This window comes from Mustela erminea, chromosome 6, assembly GCF_009829155.1.
Source record: "Mustela erminea isolate mMusErm1 chromosome 6, mMusErm1.Pri, whole genome shotgun sequence".
NCBI classification, from domain to species: domain Eukaryota; kingdom Metazoa; phylum Chordata; class Mammalia; order Carnivora; family Mustelidae; genus Mustela; species Mustela erminea.
Window position 1 is genome coordinate 122,316,832 of NC_045619.1, and position 20,924 is coordinate 122,337,755.

Here is a 20,924-nt window from a genome sequence, read left to right on the forward strand (position 1 = left end):
GGCCTGATGCGGGCTCCCACGATCCCAAGACCGTGGGATCATGACTAGAGCTGAAGACAGATGCTTAACTGATTGAGCCACCCAGGTGCCCTTTATTAGTGTGTTAAATGCAACACTAACAATCCTGAAATAGTCTTAGAGAGAACACCCATATACTTAGTTCCTAGTTTGTCTCATAAGCCTTTGATAGACTTCCTTTTTTTTTAAACATACTTTAGCACATCTGTCCATCTAAGCATCTGTCCATCCATCTATGCATCATTAAACCATCCTAATGTTTTTATGCAAGTCAATGTAAATTGCAAAGCAAATTGCAAGTTTCCTTTAAATAATTCAGTGTGTATATCATAAACCAGAAGATGGATGTATTTCAAGATACCTAAAATAATTATAATCTGATATGAACATAGGTGTGATTTCTCTTGCTGACATCACAGGTACTACCAAAGCTCTGGTTTGTTGCTAACATCCAGAACTGAGAGGGATGCTAAGGTTAAGTCAGAAGTTACCAAAAAAATAAGATGCAGTGTTTTTTAATTCAACTTCATGAACTCCCTAGGTTTTATTCATAGATTCCTTGGGTTCCAAGAGCCCCACGTTAAGGGACCTGGTATGTGAGATGTGCAGATGGTCCATGAATTAATTTAAAATTTAAATCTAGTGTATATAATAATATAGGTGTATCTTAAAACTCAAGTTTTTAAAAATAAATTTTGACCTTTTTACCTGCAAGTTACTATAGCGAAATTAAGGAAAGAAGCTGAGAATACTTCAAAGAGTCATTGAAAAGAAAAAGAAAGGAAGAATTATAGAACTGACCTCTGTATTAGATTGGTAGGCCTGCTGTAAGTACCAAAACCCGAGGGACTTAAAACAGGAATATGTTATCTTATAATCTAGAGGCTAAGAGTCCAAAATCGATGTAACAGCAAGGCCGTGCACGCTGTGATGGCAGGAAAAATTCCTTCTTTGCCTCTTGGAGTGCTTGCTCTTGGGATACCGTCTCTTGGAATCAAGGTGGCATACCAAGAGAGGCTCCAGCTGCATGGAGAGGTCATGTATTTTGACCTTCTGGTGTTTGCAGGCAAACGTTGGCATTTCCAGTCCCGTGGTCGTCTTCTCCTCTTTGTCTGCCCGTCTTCTTTCCTCTGCATGTCTGTCCCTGTGTTCACATTTCCCCTTCTTGTAAGGACACCAGTCGTATTGGATTAGGGCCCAACCTAATGACCTCATTTTAACTTGATTACCTCTGTAAAGACCTGACTTCCAAATAAAGTCACATTGTCAGATATTACTAGGGGTTAGAACTTAAACCTACCTTCGGGGGGGGGGGGGACATAGTTCAACTGATAACAACAGCAGACCATTATAACTCAAAGGAACAAAGGTTTAGTTGTAGTTTGAAACCAAATACTTCTAGAAGGATCTGAGATTAAATGTGACTGGAGTTACATGGTCTGCTCTTCCTTTTATACAACTCCTTTCTAGAACAGTAAATTTGTGTTGGATAGCCTTCATGATTTTTTAAAAATTTAAGTCTAAAAATACAAATCTAAGTAATCCCTAACATTCATGTTTTAGTCAAAACATTGGGCTCCAAGTAGCTTTATCCATTTTTCAACAGTATTAAACTGCAAAAAATTTTAACAGAAAATTATACCCAAAGAACTGTTTTAAAATACTTACTATACCTGATTAGTCAACAATGGTTATTGAGTAACAGTGAGTACAGAGTACTCTATTCCCTGAAGAGAAAAAACATATATATAGCAGACCTGAGCCATGTCCTTAAGGGGTTTATAGCATAATGAGACAGATAGGATTTACTCACACACACACGGATTCACAGGATACTCAAAATAAAGGAATTTTTTAATTTTAAAAATCCTTTTTTATCTCCATTTTCATGTGGATTTAAAATTATTTTCTGATTTTGAATTGGTTGAAAACTCAGTTCGTATTTACAATTTTAATTGTAGTATTAGGTTTTTCTTTTTTTAAATTCAATATTGATTAATCCTGCCTCTACAAAAATCATCCAGAATCATTAGAAATCAACTTCATGAGGTTGTTGTCACTTTGAGTAAGTAAGATGAAAACAGCAAAAGACATAACCGCTTAGAACGTTTTAATAAATGTTGGCTATTATTATTAACTATATCTGTAGAATGTGTAGCCCAAAATCATCATTTAGGCCCTTTGCCTGTAGTTCTGATATTTATGTGGCTAACTGAGCCCCATCGTTGTTGTTTTATACTTTACAAAAATGCAATCCAAAATATAGTTGACTTTTTTTTTTATTGTTATGTCACCATACAGTACATCATTAGTTTTTGATGTAGTGCTCCATGATTCATTGTTTGTGTAGAACACCCAGTGCTCCATGTCCGTGTCCTCCGTACTACCCACCACCAGGCTCACCCATCCCCCCACTCCCCTCCCTTCTAAAACTTTCTGTTTGTTTCCCAGAGTCCATAGTCTCTCATGGTTCGTCTCCCACTCCGATTTCTCCCACTTCTTTTTTCCCTTCTCCTAATGTCCTCCATGCTATCCCTTATGTTCCAAAATAAGTGAAACTATATGATAATTGACTTTCTCTGCTTGACTTATTATAAGTCAAGCTTATCATAGCATAATCTCCTTAATTTAGCATAATCTCCTCCAGTCCCATCATCCATGTTGATGCAAAAGTTGGGTATTCATCCTTTCTGATGGCCGAGTAATATTCCATTGTGTATATGGACCACATCTTCTTTATCCATTCATCTGTTGGAGGCCATCTTGGCCCTTTCCACATTTTGTCAATTGTGGAAATTGCTGCTATGAACATTGAGGTACACACGGCCCTTCTTTTCACTACTTCCAAAATACAGTTGATTTTTGAAAAACATGGGAATTGGGGGTGTCAACAATCCACACCATTGAAAATCCACATGTAGGGGCGCCTGGGTGGCTCAGTGGGTTAAGCCTCTGCCTTTGGCTCAGGTCATGATCTCAGGGCCCTGGGATCCAGCCCTGCAGCGGGCTCTCTGCTCAGTGGGGAGCCTGCTTCCCCCCGTCTCTCTGTCTGCCTCTCTGCCTACTTATGATCTCTCTCTCTGTCAAATAAATAAATAAAATAAATCTTTTTTAAAAAAAGAGAGGAAAAAAGAAAATCCACATGTAACTTTTGACTCCCTCAGAATTTAATTGCTAATCATGTGTTGTTGACAGAAAGCCTTCTGGATAACATAGTCAACCAGCATATATTTTGTATGTTCTATGTTTTATAGATTGTGTTCATATAATAAAGCAAGATAGAGAAAAGGCAGTATCATTAAGAAAATCATAAGGAAGAGAAATGACATTTATAGTACTATACTGTGTTTACTGAAAAAAAAAACAAAAATCCATGTATAAGTAGACCTGATCAGTTCAAAGCCATGTTGTTCAAGGGACAACTGTTAGAACATTATTATTTTCAAAATAAATAGGAGCCATAATTCCAAATAATTCTTAGACACTTAAGGGAAACATATGCCTTTAAGGGAAAAAAAAATATATATATATAGTATTTTATTTTTTATATTTTATATTTTATATTCATATATATGTATACACACACACACACATATGTATATATTCAAGATTGGAAGTGACCCAAGGAAAAAAGTCCAGTTGCCTTTTGATTTCAGAGAGAGAAGAGTCTAGAAAGCATTGCTTTGGCTCAGTAGGTCTTCACTGAAAGATACTGAATATCTCTAAATCTTAATTCCTCATCTTTAAGGAACTGATATTAGTACCTACTTCCAGGATTGCTAGGACCTGAGTGTATGTAAATTCCCTTATGGCATGTTAGGCCTATAGTAAATGCTCAGGAAAAGTGGCTTTCAGTTCCCAGCCCCCTCTGTAGTATCCCATGACCTCAATCTCTTGGTCACCGTGGTCACTCTGCTAGGAAAAAAATTTTGGATGGAATGGGAAAATGCTATGCCTTTCTTTTATGGTCCTGAACTTTCAACCTGCAAGAACATAAGAATATGGAAGAAAAACCAAGTAAAAAGTGAAATAGACGGTTTGCTCCCCCTCTATTTGTATCCGCGCAGCTTCAGGGGGCCAGGATTTCCCTAGCGAGCAGATTCCCTCCTGCAGAACCTTCCAGAACGCTTCCGTCTGATGAAGAGAAGGCCCGACAGCATGGTGTTGTTCCAGTCGCCTGGTGTTGCTTGCTGAGGGGGAAGGCAGAGGTCCGCCTGTATAATCCGATTTCATCAACCCACACTAATCACTACTGATAGTAGCAAAATTTAGCCTGGATCTGCTTCGCTAATCTAGATTGACAGGAGGTAAAAGAAAAGGGACACAAGGACACAGAAACAAAGAGAGGAGAGCCAACACTGATTTCCAGCCTTGCTCTTCCACCTGGGGCTTCTAAATTGCTCCCCTCTGGGGCTTCTATTTTTCTTACCTTATAAACAAACGTTCCTGGTTGTTAGGAGACCAGCCCTTTCGCGGAGCAGTTTCAACAACAACAGGTGCGCTGTGAGTCTCGGGACTGCGGAGAGAGCAATACCTACGCGAGGCTGCGCAGAAGGTACTTACAGGTGCACATTGTACCTGACACTATGTATTATTTATTGAAACTGAGCTCTGCATTCTCTGTATCCTCTGGGCAGCCCTGGAGTCAGGCGCCTCCTAAAATGGATGCCACCAGCAGCTAACCTGCAAAGTCTCCTAAGTGCTTTGCTCTCAACGATTTCTCTTACTAAGTGATTGTAAGCTGTCGCCAGCGAGTTTTTCATTAAAGCTTGGGGAGTAATTGGGACTTGCACTTATAGCAGCCGAGGGAGGAATTCCTCTGTGATTCTGGACGTTTGCACATGGATGCGAGCTCTCTTTTCTAAGGGACACTCCACCCTGGGGTTTGCGGCTAGAGAGAAGATTCACATGTTGCAGCTTCTGGCTCCATATACGGAGTGATTAGTGATCTGTTATGTGTGTCTTCACATGCTTAGTACTGAGAAGAAAAATGGGTTATCTGAAGGTTATCTTCATTGTTACGTACGACTTCTGTGTCTGGCAAACCATGGAACTTTTTGCATTTGGGTAACAAAGACATTTGGAATAAACTCCATTGGATTTTCCATGTTGGTAAAAGTGTTCTTGGTCACCTCACTATTGCAAGTTGCCATGCAAAAGACACCTAAGGGTAAAAATGTCTCCTGGGTAAGTAGATCGTGTTTTTATATCTCTTAAAAATATATATATTTCTTTGAGCAGAAACACATCATTTGAGGACTTAAAGACATCTGGTGGCTTCATGATAGTACAGGTGTTTGGGAGACTTTCAGGAAGGATTTGCCTGAGAAAAGCATGGAAGTGTCTTTATATTAGTGTTAGAAATCCTTGGGCAAAAGCCCAGTGGTGTGCTTGCTGAAATATGAACTATATGACATGCAAACTGTGGGTTTGTTTTGCCACTTTGAAGTTGCTTCGGATTTGCCAGTAAACACAGAATTTAAAACGCATCAATACGAAGTCAAGGTTGTAACTTTAAGGTGTTTTTAACTGTTCATGTTCAGTAAAGATAGTGCATATTTCTTAGAGGAGTATTAGGTCAAATTTTACAGGGAAGGGTGTGCAGAGTTTTCATTATTTGGGCATTTGGTTCTCCCCTCCTTTTTTTTTCCTTAGGAGGAAGATAGCAATAGGCATTTTTCAATTTTACAGGTCTAATTAAATTCTGTCAATCCATAATAGACATGTACAGTGGGGGTTTAACATTCCAGGAATAACAAGGACATGTTAATCCTAATTGAGTTTGGCTCTTTAATGTTGTTTCAAGTTCGTTTCCTACTAAAAATACAAAATGTATTAGATGGAGCTTAAAATAATAACAATCTGTAAACTCTTAAAGGAACAAGTGGCTTTAATTCCCTGCTGTCATATTGAGTGAGCTTGGTACATTAAAATTAATAGGCAAATGGATTCCCTTCTCCTGTCCATACAAACTTGGGTCTCAAACACCAATGTATTCCACCAGCACCAACATATGCAAGCCAACCTTACTCGGTGCAGAATTTATTAGATTTATGGTTGTGGTCTTCTTAAAATAACTCAGGGGGAAAAAGGATTCTGTTTTTGCCACCTTAATTTGAAATTGACTGATTAGGTTATTTTTACGTTGTGTGAAATAGCATGATGCATACTTGAAAATGGTGACTGATCCCTTTCTGTTATTGACCGTTGTGCTTTAGAAGACTTAGTATAAAGAGATGTATCTTTGTTTAAAAAAAAAAAATCCCAAAATTATTTCAAACAACTGACCATGTTTTTTTTCAATTTATTCACTGTCAACAATTATATTGATTTTTTTTGTGTCTTGATATTTTTACTACCCTTGATTTTTCATCTTGTCCTGGTAGAACCAAGTCCTAAGATCCACACACCCGTGGCCTTTGTAGTGAGTTTCACTCCCTCTCTCTACGGATGGGTCCAGCAGCTAATTCTGTTTCCCATTTGAGTCTCTGCCACTTCTCCCAGTACATAAACACCAAAGAAAGGAGTAGTTCCAAAAGTATATCTCCTCCTTCATCTGATTAATCCCTTCTAAAAGATTAATTCTCCCAGAGCGGTGTCTGCCTAATGGAGGGTTTCTGCCGTGAGGGCAAAACCTGAAACATTTTATTAGCTTAGACCACCACTGGGTTTGGTTTACTTCAGACACAATGATGCCAATATTTTTGTAAAAGTTCAAGTTGTTGGCTAAAAATTTAGGAACAGTTATTTTAATAGTCAGAATACTTGTCTTTTCTTAGGTTATAATTTTCACTGTATATTCTATATAAATGCATTAATGTCACTATATAAATGTCTCTATACCAGGGCTTGTCAGAAGCAGAGTTTATGAGTTTAATCACTGTTACATCCCAGAAAATACAGCAATTCAGTCGGTGTGCGCTGACCCTGCAATGAAACCATGACTGTTCGTTAGTCTTATAAAATGTCTTATTTTAAATACAGGGTGCAGGCAGATGTTTTCTGACATTGGCCATTGCCTCGAATTTAATCAGTTGTGGTGGTTTTAGGCATTGAATGACATTTCCCTGAGTTTTTTGGCTTTCTGGGGTGAAATGTATCTGATAGTCCTTTGCCATTGGACAGTTTCCATTTGAGCTTTTACTTAGACTTGAATTTAGAGGAGAACAACATGATTCATCTCATCTCAAAGCACACAGCACACCTCTCAGTGGAGAAAGTGGGGCTTCTCTCTCTCTATCCCTGGTCTGTCTTGAGTCTTCCTTAGATACACTTTGCCCCAAATGATAAACACTGACACGGATTGTGAACATCACAATCCAGGGAGAAACACCACTTTCTTTTTGTGGCGCGGACTGTGCGGCAGCCTGGTGTCTGGGCACCTGCATATTATCGTGCCTGAGAGTTTCTCTGCCTTTAATGAATGAGACTAGCAACTACCTGCTTCTCTGAGATGTGGTGAGGATTAGCAAGTCGTCTTGCTGTAAGGGTTCAACAACCGTTCACCAAATGTTTACTGAATGCCTCTTCTGTGATATTCTCAGAACTGTGGAAATAGCAGTGAATAAGATACTCGAAAATCCCCGTCTGCATCGAGCTCGTGTTTTAGTGAAAGAAGACAGACAAAAAGCAAACACAAAAGCAGTATATAACATGGTGAATAAAAGAAAGCAGGGAATGGGTTAGGAAGTCCGAGGGTTTGGGAGGGGGTGTTGCCAATTGGTTAGTCCAGTGATTTGAGCAAATACTTCAGGAAGGTCGCAGAACCAGCTGTGTGGAAATGTAGAAGTCAAGCATTCCCAGGAAAGGAATGTTGAAGTGCAAATGTCCTGAGGCAGGAGTGTGCCTGAAGTATGTGAGAGGAGCATGGCTCAACTTCAGGGACATTCTTAAAATTTCTTTGTGTCTCCTGAATGCATTTGCATATCTTTGGCAATTGTTTCATTTTCACTGGGAATTCCAAGGCAGATCTAAATGTGTGTATTCAAATCTCCAAGACCGGTAATGTGTGGAGACTTCCTAGGACAGCCCATACCACACTTGCCGGATGAAGATTACAGATGACACAAAGGAAGGGGAGAGGACTGACTATCAATGACACATTCGCACTTTATAGAAAGTGTTATGGCCCTTGAGAGTTGAGAAGTTTGTTTATTTTTTTTTTTGATGTTGAGACAGTTTTACAAAGAAGCATAAGGATGTTTTTGGAGTAACTGAAATTAGAATAAATTTTAAAGTAATGTTAAAGATCGTATTGAGAAAGAATGTTTAGGGATAAGCCTCCAGATCTGTGAAACACAGCTTTCCCAATAATAAATTATACTTTTTGTTGGGATATGGTTAAGTATATAACACAAAACTTTATTGTGGCATCTCCACAGATTCTTGGACTCTAAAAATCTCTTCCAGAAGTCTGTGTTTTGAGACACGGTCATGTGGACATTTGTTCATTAGAGCTCTATGGACCTCTTAAGGCTGTAGGTCTGACTTAATGCCAGACTGACCTACTTTGTGGAAGAGTTGCTCAGCCCTGAAAATACAGAAATAAGAGATCCCACTTAGGATCCTGTCACTGAGTAAACTCCCTTGCTGTTTTTTTAATCCTCAAGAACTGATATCAACCACACCGCAGTTTCTGATATTCCCAATATGTGGTTCTCTTTAAAATGATGATTTCTCTATAGTACAGTCTATTTCATTATCTGCTTTTCTATTTTTTTACTCAGAGCCATAAAAAGCTAATAAAAGTTATGTAAGAAAATGAAGGCAGACTGTAAAGGACCTAAATGAATTACATTCTCCTAACCACATGCTAGAGATTAAGTAAGAACTCAGAACTTCGGGGTCTACCTTCTATTTCTTGATAGGGATGGTCCTGGCAAAAGCATTAGGTGTGCACATGTTTTTATATTATTTTATATTATAATATTATAATATTGAGAAAGAATATGTTATATATGGTTATTATGTATTAAAATACATGTTACTGGAAATTAGATAAAGACTAACATGAAAATAAAACACTCCATCTAAGATGGGGCACTAGTAAGTTTCTGAAATAGAAAAGCCATACTCCAGCCCAAGAATCTATCCCTTCTCCTTGGTCACTGTCTGTGTCATCTTATTTCCATATAAATGTCTTTCCATATAAATGTCAAAGATTCACTCATCTTCTGAGGTGGTGGTGGTTGTTGTTGTTGTTTTAACTTCTCTGGTAGCTATCTGTGTCCATCTTTTTTTTTTTTTTTTAAAGATTTTATTTATTTATTTGACAGACAGAGATCACAGGTAGGCAGAGAGGCGGGCAGAGAAAGGAAGGGAAGCAGGCTCCCTGCTGAGCAGAGAACCCGATGCGGAGCTCGATTCCAGGACTCTGGGATCACGACCTGAGCCGAAGGCAGAGGCTTTAACCCACTGAGCCACCCAGGCGCCCCAATCCGTGTCCATCTTGATGAACTTAAAGCTGAATGGTTTTAAGTCATTACTGTGTCAGAGATTTACCTCTTGTTGGTTTTGCTTCATTAAGTATGTAAGTTTCACTAGAGTATGGAGATTACTGGTCTTTCAGTCAGTAGCAGTTTCTGAAAATAACCAATTTTATATTTCCCTTTTTTATGCTCTGAACATATGCCACTATCATCAGAAATATTTCTCTATTGGTGCTCGGCTGGCCCAGTCACGTAAGCCTGGGCTCTTGATCTCAGCTCAGGTCATGATCTCAAGGTCATAGGATTGAGCCCTACGTAGGGCTCCAAGCTGAGCTCGGAGTCTGCTTGGGATTCTCTCTCCCTCTGCCCTTCCCCACCCTGCTAGCCCCCCCCACTGTGTGTGTGTGTGTGTATATATATATATATATATAATTTTTTTCCCTCCCCTTTTGTTCCTTGTTGGATTACATTAGGTTTATTATACTTACTTCAAACACCTATGCAGGTTTTCATTTTTTCACCTGCATTCACAACTGAGAGGAAATCAGAGTGATACAGATAAATTATTTACTTTGGCTCACAGCTGCTAAGAGTCTTTAAAAAACTCACACATGGAGGCAGTTTTTACTTTCTCTCTCTCTCTCTACATATATATATATGCACACACACACACAATTTTTTTGTTTACTAAATAGAGAAGCTCAATATCTAGGCTCGGAAACCTGAAAGATTTTACCAGGTGGCTTTAGCAAATATGCATTTATATAGCTCTCTAGATCCCAGCCATAAAGCATTAAGAAATGTGTGCTTGTACGAAGGCTGCTCTTATTAATTATGTTTTTATTTTTTTTAAAAGATTTTATTTATTTATTTGACAGAGAGAGATCACAAGTAGGCAGAGAGGCAGGCAGAGAGAGAGGAGGAAGCAGGATCCCTGCTGAGCAGAAAGCCCAATGCGGGGCTCAATCCCAGGTCCTGGGATCATGACCTGAGCCGAAGGCAGAGGCTTAACCCACTGAGCCACCCAGGTGCCCCAATTATGTTTTTAAATATTAAAATGTGCACCATTTAAAAATAATCATAGTTCTAACTTACCGGGTACTTACACATTTAAAAGGTGGCATATCATCATCTCCTGTCCCCAAACTAATGCTTTCCCCGCCTCCTGTTTCCCGTTGCTCTTCCTGGTGACGTTATTCTCTCTTACACCCAAACTTAAAGCATTGTTGACAGTGTTTTGAAAGGGGGAGAGTACGGGCTATATAGTGGGGAACATATGGACTTCAAAATTGGATTTGGGGTTTAAAGCTTGAGTCTTCCAACCGCTGTAGGACGTTGACATCATTAACCTCTGAGGTTCAGTTTGTTCATCTGTCAAATGGGGATAGTAGAACTTTTCCTGTAGGAATATTTTTTAAGTAGTGTATCTGAATTACTTATCATAGTGCTAGCACTCGCAAGTAGTTCGTTAAAAATCGGTTTGTTCCCCTCGTCCTTTCCTTCCCAATCTCATGGCTATAGCACGAATTTAGGGATCCCTTACCTTGTATCTGCTGGCCTGTGTAGCAGGCTCTTCTCTGAGGCTTCCAAACTTTCTCCTCTCCCACTCCTTCCAGATATTTCTGCTCCTCCCTAAGTTCCCTTAAACCCAGATTTTCATCATTTCTCCAGCAGACCAAATCCTTTCCAGATTCCTCATCGTCCCTAAGTAAAGTTAAATATTCTTGAACCCAATTGACTCCCTTCACAGAGAAGACAACCAAGGGGTCTAGAATCGGGGGCCCTCTGTTCACCCCTTCGGCTTCTTTCTCTTGGGTTCAAACCATGGCCTGAGACCACTGGGCATCAAGCTAGTGGGACTCCTCTTCTCAGGGCTCTTACTGAGCACAAGTCTGACTGAGGGAACATTCAACTCGACTGTGTGCAGATGCTTCCCAAGGTTTCCCCCTGGGGCTGGCTTTCTCCCTGGATGTTCCCCAGGACCAAAGATCATGGCCTTCAGGCCGGTGGAATATGGGTAAGAACGGGGAGGGAAGATCTCATAATTATCCCCAAATCACGTAGTGATCTGCTGAACTCTTCCCTTATTCTATTTGGTGAAGGTTTTAAAAAAGAGCTCAAGCAGGTGCATGGAAGATATCATTTAAAATCTAAACTCGAAAGCACCAATTCCAGACTAAGTAAGAAGTGTTACTTTTCTGAGAGATGTTGATCTATGTCCTAGTTCATCTTAGATCCCACATCTGAAGCATTTGGAACCCAGGAATGGGAGGACCAACTGTGACTTGTTCCTTAAAATCAAGAGGTGTGATACCATTTGCGATGGGTTACCAAATCACAGTGTGTTCAAAGGAATCTGAGTCTGTGCCCAGTAGGGGATTTTGTTCCTTCTGCTGTGCGTGACAGCCCCAGCGGGCATTAGCGGCTTTGATCAGCAGGGCCAACAAAACTTTCAGGGAAAACACAACACAGCCCTACAATTCCACTGCTTGGGGAGAAGGGCAGGTATGGCAGTCCTCCTTGTAGAGAGATAGAAGGTAAAGCAGAAGTAAAATAAGGATGGGTTGGTTACTTCCAGCCTGAGAAAACTGTGGGGTATCTGGGGTTGGGGGGTGAGTGGTATCTCCTTTCAGTAATTAGATGGTGCCATATTCAGGGACACTACCTTTGGCAAAAAGGCTGGAGAGATTCCACCGTAAACAATTTCAAATTAAGTTATGAACGTTAACCCTGTTTCAGGGAGTCAGCCAAGGTAGGGTGACCCGAAGTCCCGTATCGTGCCTGTTGCCTCGCAGTAACTATTAAGAGTGATTTTCACTCTCGAAGGTGTTCTGGTTTGGATAATAAGTTACCTGTCGCTCTCAGTGTTCAACAGAATGTGAATTGGTGATGAAAGTGGAGAGCAGTGGGGGAATTGCTGGGAAGACTGAGCTGTCCCCAGGAAAGGCTATGCTCTGAGTGCTCTGACACTCAAGGAGAAGGGGAGGGTGCTCACGTCTGTGGCATTGGGAGGGAGGCATCAGCTTTCTAACTTTGGGAAAGCTCATTGATCTCTTTTGAGGATCCCTCCCTTTCCCTGCAAAATGGGGATCCTTATATCTACCTTGTATGGTGGTTGTAAGGATAAAGTGTAACTATCCAAGGAGGATAGGTACTGAAGACAAGAGATGTCCTAGGAATAGTGACACAAGCTGTGCTACTTACAATGACCTCCACTGCCAATCTAGATTTCTCAGCCTGACCTGGAGGAATGTCAGCATCCAGCCTCAGACTAAGGTTCTGGCCCAGTTCCCAACCATTTCTGCAGGTAGAACCTCTACCTCTTTGAGGGGGACCTGGGTGGCTCAGTTAGTTAAGCATCTGCCTTCAGGGCGCCTGGGTGGCTCAGTGGGTTAAGCTGCTACCTTTGGCTGGGGTCATGATCTCAGGGTCCTGGGATCGAGCCCCGCATCGGGCTCTCTGCTCAGCGGAGAGCCTGCTTCCTCCTCTCTCTCTCTCTGCCTGCCTCTCTGCCTACTTGTGATCTCTCTCTGTCAAATAAATAAATAAAATCTTTAAAAAAAAAAAAAAAAAGCATCTGCCTTCAGCTCAGGTCACCATTCCAGGGTCCTAGGATTGAGCCCCTGCCCTGGGCTCCCTGCTCAGTGGGGAGTCGGCTTCTCTCTGCTCCCACTTTCTCTCATGTGCTCTCTTTCTCTCTCAAATAAATAAAGTCTTAAAAAAAAAAAAAAAAACTCTATCTCTCTGAACACACGTGCTTCTCTACCCTTGTGCTTCCGTTCCCACTCTGTGGCTAACAAGTTGACACCCACACCCTTGAAATTTAATTGCTGCTACTTCTGAAGCGAGTTCAAAACTAAGTCTTATTAGCAAAGGTCACTTGAAAGAAAAGAGATCATTAGAGTGACCCTCACCACATATGCATGTAGCCCTTGTGTATAAGTAAGTTTACATTTATGTCTTTAAAGCTAAGAGCATATACTGTAATAAATGTCAAAACCCTAGGTGTTTATTACATCTTTGATAATGACAGTGTTTAAAATGGAGTGAAAATATGTTAGTGTTTATCATGAATGATGATACAATGACTTCTGGGGGAAAAAAAAAATACACAGGATATTCAGAATACTTAGTGGAGGACAGAAAGACAGAGTTTCTCCTAAGGACTTAAGCTAATCCAAGCAAATAAGACAATACAAATCAGGAGAGAGCACTATTTTAACTTACATTCTACAAAAAAATTAAGGTGAGAGGGAAATTATCAAAATGTGCAGGAAATCCCCACTGCATTCAAAAACAAAGACTCTCAAGGATGCCTGGGTGGCTCAGTCAGTTAAGCATCCGCCTCTGGCTCCTGTCATGATCGCCAGGTCCTGGGATTGAGTCCTGTCTCAGGCTCCCTGCTGGTCCCCCTGCTTGTGCGCATGTGTACTCTCTTTCTCTGACAAATAAATAAATACAAAATCTTGAAAAACAAAACAACACACACACACAAAAAAAAAACCCCAGAAATTCCTATGCCAGAGTGCAAACGTATCAGTATTCCTCTCACTGTGGAAGTCTGATATTTTTATCTTGGCACTGTTTGCTAGCTCTTGGGTCTTAAATTTATGGTCTTATTAACTTCCCAAGTCAAACCAGGAGAGTGAAACGAGCTGCCTTGGCTGTCTCTGGTAGCATGAAGGAAAGTACCTGCATGTGGACAACAGGGTTCTTCCATCTCTTCCTCCTGGCTGAACCAACGCCACGAGGTCAATGGACTGCACCTCCTCCTAATGTATAGAAAGGATACGAACATCTCCCACTTCCTGGAGCCCCCCCCCAACCCCAATAACCCAAGGGATGCATTCTTTTTTTTCTTTTTTTAAAGATTTATTTATTTATTTATTTATTTGACAGACAGAGATCACAAGTAGGCAGAGAGGCAGGCAGAGAGAGACAGAGAAGCAGGCTCCCTGCTAAGCAGAGAGTCCGATGCGAGACTCGATCCCAGGACCCTGAGATCATGACCTGAGCCGAAGGCAGAGGCTTAACCCACTGAGCCACCCAGGCGCCCCCAAGGGATACATTCTATTTAACTTAGCTTAGCCTTAAGAAAGGCCGAGGGTGGAAATGTGACCAACCTATCAAGACAGAAAGAGCTGGCATCGCCATACGTTTCTCAAAATCGCCATCATCAGGCACCCCAGGTCGGCACCAGAGAAATCAAACCGGAATCACTCATCTGAGAGGAAGATCTCTGAGGTCGTGTCCCCCTGACCCTCAGAAGGTACACAGCAGCGGTCTGCGGAGCTCAGTAGGGCTGCAGCCATCTTAGCTGCTGACAGCTGGCACAGCAGCGGCAGTGACAGCACGTATTTTTTTTTTTTAATATTTTATTTATTTATTTGACAGAGAGAGATCACAAGTAGGCAAAGAGGCAGGCAGGGGGGTGGGGGGGAAGCAGGCTCCCCACTGAGCAGAGAACCCGATGCAGGGCTTGATCCCAGGACCCTGAGATCACGACCTGAGCCAAAGGCAGGGGCTTAACCCACTGAGCCACCCAGGCGCCCTGATAGCATGTATTTTAAAATGTGAGTGACAGGTGGGGGCCAGACGCTTCTGGAGGAGGTGGAGACTCAACCTTGTGCAATCTGGGTTCAGCATGTCCAGCCGGCTTGCCTCATAGAGCTCTCTTCCAGGTTCCTACCTGTAAGCAGGTGTCCTTTAAACTCAGAAGCTCTTTGGGGGGGCCATTCGTCCCAAAGGGGAATTCACCATGAAGGGATCTGGGTTAGAGCCTTGTTGGGGCCACTGCCATGGCCTCTGGAGATAAAGGATCGGAGAGAGTTTATTTTCATTTTTGTTGTGTCAGGAAGTCTGTGCAGGAGCGAAGGCAGAAAGCAGGGATGTGAGAAACGTTTGGGAGAGGGAGAAGTAAAAGAAGCAGCACGTCTCCATGCCACGTGTCTCTGATGACACACTCGCCTCTATGCATAAGTTAATACTGAAGTCTTGGACGTTGCGACAGCTCTCAGGAGTGTCTTCGCTTTCTGCTACTTTCTCAGTCATCTTGTAGAAATACTGTAGAGATTCGGGGTCCCAGCTGCTGAAGCAGGCTGTCCATGGAGGTGCACATCCCAGCTCTGCCCTTGCCCAGGGGCGCCCCCAGTGCCTTACCTTCGGGAAGACCGTTTTCATGTCTGGTCAATGGCGAGATAGAGTTCGATCTGTCCTACTCCCCTCAAGCAGTGAAGACCAAACAGATCTCTGAGACAGAGGCTGCCACTGTCACACATTATAAATGTGGGATTTTATTAAAATGAGATGGAGATCCATTCGATTTCTAGAAAAACTATCTGTGTTCTAAGACCAGAATTGCAAATCTCAGTGACAGTGGACAGGCGTATTTCTCAACACACAATGGACAAGCGCATTACTCCCACAGAAGGAAATGAACTTCCCCTTTGGTCCAAGAGCGTGGCACATAACAAAAGGTGTCAGATACATTGGTTTCAAAGATGGAGTTGGGAAGAGTGCTTGTTTCCCCAATTTTCCAGGTGAAGGATAAATCTGTGTTCATTTTCACTCGACTTTTTTTTTTTCCCATGTAACCTAAACCTGTTAATATCTATATTCAGCAAAGCTGACATGGTTGCCTAGCAACCTGGCTTAGTGGGCTCACAAGGCACCAAAGCAAGAAATGAAATGCAGCTCACAAAACCGTGATTTATGCTGCCGTTGGACAGAAATTCATTCCCCATGTGTTGTGTATGGGTTTTTATTTTCAAAATATAAATAAACCTTTCCAAATGTTAGCTCAAGGCTATGAGGAGCTTAAAAATGATGGTATATTAGGTAACATTTCGAGGTGGTTAAATAAGGAGGGAGGAGAAATGTCCCTCTGCTCCTTAATTAAAACGGGGGGTAATGTTGTCCCCCCCCCCCGCATAGGTCATCTTCTACTCTTCACTCTCACTTTTTATTTCCTCTGCGGGAAGATGTATACATTATTCTCGGAATAAGATGTAATGAAAATTGAAATGTCAACACTGGGAAATAGAACTTAGGATTAATTACTGCCAAATGTCTATTTTTGTGCCCTACACAAGAGAGTAAAAGGAGGATGAATTAAAAGGACTTTTCTGATGCCGATTTTTCTACCTTTCCACCTTTGTATGTTTTCTTTTCTTGTATTCTCCCCCATGGTAACGTGATCACCTCTAAAATTAAGAACAAGGAAAGCCTTTGGATTCAAGAAAACAAATAGCGTCTACTTCGTGGACAGTGTCGACGTCGGGACTGCGGGCGGAATGTGACACCGACAGTTGACGTTGTCTCTTGTTTTATTATCTCAGTTGTTTCAGGGTTCAGGTTTTATTAGGTACCTTCAGTATGCGGGGGAAAGCAAACTAAAGGACCTTGAAAAAAATCCTTTTTGAAATAAGATTGGAAAATAGAGTAAGATGGGACAAATAACAAGGACTGTGAAGTGAAGATGTGGGTAAGGGTGAGAACAGACGACAGATAGACTGAGCTCGGTAATATCTGTGGTTACCAGCAGGAATCCCTCAAATCTGCCCGAAAATATCTCCTGATACTTCCTACATGATGGAGGAGGACAGTCTCCCATTATTACTTTGCTATCAAACAGTCATTTATATCCCCTCGATGTTCCTTCTTTCTTTTATCCTTATTCTGTAGTTGGTACGAATTATGGTTTTTCAAGACACACCAGATTATATGTAAAATCTTCTCATTTTTAAGTGTTGGCTTTAGTCAAAACGAGCAACCTCAATACTCCGTAGGCCAGATGGAACATACATGGAAACCAGAATATGCTCGTGGTTGCCATTCGGGACTCCTGGTGCAGAGGGAGAAGAGAACGGGGTTGATGGAGGAGTCCTAAGCAACTCTCACTTGGGCAGAGGCTGCAAATAAGACAGGTTATCCGGGAGGTAGTAGGGCAAGAGACAAGATCCTGCTTGATGCTACAGGAACTAGGAATGCAGAGGACTTTCAGGAGGAAGAGAAGGGATATCCACTGGGTCAAAAGCGACTTTAGGGGAAAGACATTGAAGATCTTAGAAGAGGAATTTCGAGGGGTGGGTGAGAGTCGAGCACAAATGCCGTGAGTTACAAGAAGTGTGTGGGTGATGAAAGTAAGAAGCAGCAGAATGTAGCCTACACTGTCCAGAAGGTGGAAGTATGCCACAGTCACTTGGAAGCAGTAAGTTGAGAGAAGATGTGAACATATTTGTAGACAGAGCACAAGTTTCTGGAACACGTGGCAGAAGAGAAGACCAAACGCAGAGGTCTAGAGTTCACTTCTGAGAGAATTAAGAGTTTAAAAGGAAGCGGAACATGAAGAGGAATCTGTGAAGGTTTTGTGTGAGTGGATAACGACATCAGTTTTGAATCCGCATTTTAGTTGATAGGTCTTGTTTAGTTGACCGTAGAGGTGAGGTGCTTGGAGATTGAGAAGGGCAGGGCAAGACAAGAGGAAGAAGGAGGAAGGTCTGTTATGGAATCGTGGTGAGCGTGATCTGTGTTGAGAACCTCCAGCAATTTGCGGTAACCCTCGAGAAAATGACTAAACTTTTCTCTAACGGGAAGAGGTCGACACGGAAGGTAGTCAGGAAGCGGGGGCTTGTGGGTTGCTAAAGACTGTGCTATTGCAGTCCCTGAGACTGATGTTGGACCGTGGGGAGCCCATCAGTGAAAAAAAAAACATGTGATTCCAGGAGGAGATTGGTAGCCAGAAGATACAGCAGAGATATTCAAGGACTCAAGGTCATGGGCAAGGCTAATTGCAGGTTTATTATAAGAGAAGGAGCAGATGAGGTGAAAATAACATTGTGACCAGAGAAAAAAATTTCAGGATTTGAAGTCCATTAGTTGAAACAATTTGGGGCCACCTGGCTGGCTTAGTCGGTGGAACATGCAACTCTTGATCTCGGGGTCGTGAGTTCGAACCCCACATTGAGGGTAGACATTACTTAATTAAAAACACACACACACAATTTGAGGTAGAGACCAGAAGAAATAAGAGTTATGCCTATGGGTTCCTAGTGAGGGAGTGAAAGCCCTTCAACTCAGGGAGAGCCAAGGGCCAGGAGGAAGTGCAGAATTTTGCATGTGATGTACCGGATGCAAATGCTCTAGTAAAGAGAAAAACCAAGTCAGATGAAAGAGTGTTTGAGACACCTGGAGGGAATATCTCAAAAGTTGGTAAATAGACAGTCTTAGGTTGCCGTACTTACCATAATTTACAATTTAGGTACCAGTTTATTTATTCTTCATACCTTTCTTCCCTCCCTACTAAGTTGAAGACAAAGATCATATTTTATCTATTGTGTTCACCACCAAATATAAGACCTAGTTCGCAGCACAGTGATGGCTCACAGCAGGCATAATCAATAAATCTGTTACATAATAAATTAAAAGATAACAGCAGGGGTGGTCAGGGGTCCTGCAATTGGATGTCATGGATTTAAAAAGCTTTGAGACCACTGACTGAAATGAGGGGGAAATATTTCATAAATGGCAGGAAGGAGCTTGCCTCTCTCTCTCTCTCTCTTTCTCTCTCTCCTCTCGTTTAATGATTTTATTTATTTATTTGAGAGAGAGTTGCTCAAGTGGGGTGAGGGGCCGAGGGAAAAGCAGTTTTCCCACTGAGCAGGAAGCCCACTGTGGGGCTCGATCCTAGGACTCCAGGATCATGACCTGAGCTGAAGGCAGACACTCAACCGACTAAGCCATCCAGGCACCCCATGAAGCTTCTCCCTTGATAACAATATAAAAGGTAACGATCTCCAAATTGTAGCAAAAGAAAAATAATTCAAACTTTCATTAATCTGCAGGAGACAAAGAAGAAGGTAGATTACTTTTTTTAGTAAGCAGCAGGTAGGCACCGCACAGACATGTAAAACCAAAAATGTGATGGTCTTAAGACTAAATAATCACCACCAAAATGTTATACTTTCATAACTCTTGAAAGGTCATTATAAAGTGGCAAAAGTATTTTAAAAATGTAATCCTATAGCAGCATTCACAGTGATTCTTGGGCTACCATTCAGTTTTCCCACAAGGTCACTTTCAATAGTTCATGTGCTCTGGCTTTTGGGGTCATGATGAAGAGTAAGTTGGATATGCCTCTGCCTGCCAAAAACAACCCCGAGAGTGCCAAGTATGGGAGCCAGCGAAGCTACGGAAGGCATAAGGTATGCCTGACACCTTCGGCTCCTGGCAAAATGAGTCAAGTGTATGACTTGACAACTTTTTTGGGTGAACAAGTTGTCCCTTTTGTATAAAATGTCATCAGCTCACTGTTGGGTATTTGCTGATGTCAGCCAGAAAAGGAAGCATTTTCAAAAATGTGATTTTTAAAAAAGATTTTCTTTCTTTATTTGACAGAGAAAGGGGGGTGGGCAGACAGAAGCAGGGGGAGTGGGAGATGGAGAAGCAGGCTCCCCGCTGAGCAGAGAGCCCCATGCGAGGCTCAATCCCAGTACCTTGGAATCACAACCTGAGCCAAAGGCAGATGCCCAACGAGTGAGCCACCCAGGTACCCATCAAATATGTAATTTTAAAACAGAGTAAGATTTGAATATAAACTTGAATATAAACTTATATAACTATATAAACTTGAATATAAACTTACTCTTTTTGTTTGGAAGCATTACAAGATTGTGTTTATTTTTTTCAAAATTTTTTGCCCTTGGGGCCACCTAGGTGGCTCAATGGGTTAAGTGTCCGACTCTTGATTTCAGCTCAGATCTTGCTCTCAGGGTTTTGAGTTCAAGCCTCGCATTGGGCTCCATGCTGGGTATGGAGCCTACATTTAAAAAAAAAAAAAATGGTGCCCTCTAAGTGATAGGGTTGTATTTTTTTCCCTCATTGTAACTACTTTTTTTTTCTTTGCTAAAACTAACATTTTCAGTATTGAAGTAAAGGTAAAACTGTTGTCTGACATGTTCCCCAAGTCTAAAAAATTCAGATGGTAACTTTCTGCACTAAATCTGTTATTTATGTATAAAAGGGAGATGTAAGATATACTCTTGGATTTTGTGAAAAGGAGACAAATAGGGAAATATCCAGAAAAAGGGAAGACAGAGTCAGAAAATCGCCAGCAGTTACATTAATACCAAGCTGTGACGAATCTCTGTATGGGAGGCAGGACTTGACTAGGAAGTGTTCTCCCCAAGGACAGGCAGACAGGGCTTCCGGCTCGGAGCCCCATGGTGCTGCCTTCATCCATCTGTCCATCCGTGCGTCCATCCATCCATGCATCCATCCCAAGGTCTTGCATGTAGTAGTTCCTTAGGAAGATGTTAATTTTATTTAGTCCCTGAATTGCTATTTGTTTCAGAACGGATGTCCTGATAAGTTCAATGAGAACGAGGCAGGCATATGTTTTTAAACATGCTTATAATAAAGGGCTCATGGATTAGCCGATTAGAATCAAGATAGGAAGGAAATCTAACAAGCAACCTTAGA

At 41.6% G+C, this 20,924-nt stretch overlaps 1 protein-coding gene across 7 annotated transcripts in view; it reads left to right on the top strand.

Moving 5' to 3' along the window:
- The window catches only part of CACNB2 (calcium voltage-gated channel auxiliary subunit beta 2), a 377,317-nt gene that overhangs the window by 148,968 nt on the left and 207,425 nt on the right, over positions 1–20,924 (top strand). Inside the window, exon 1 of one of the 7 annotated variants that reach the window (XM_032349539.1) lies at positions 3,609–5,205. The exons of the other annotated variants lie outside the window; for them this stretch is intronic. Within the exon in view, the coding sequence (XP_032205430.1) occupies positions 4,987–5,205 (219 nt within the window). The 5' untranslated portion in view covers positions 3,609–4,986. Of the gene's footprint in view, positions 1–3,608; positions 5,206–20,924 lie in introns of those variants that run through there. 7 annotated transcript variants of the gene reach the window in all.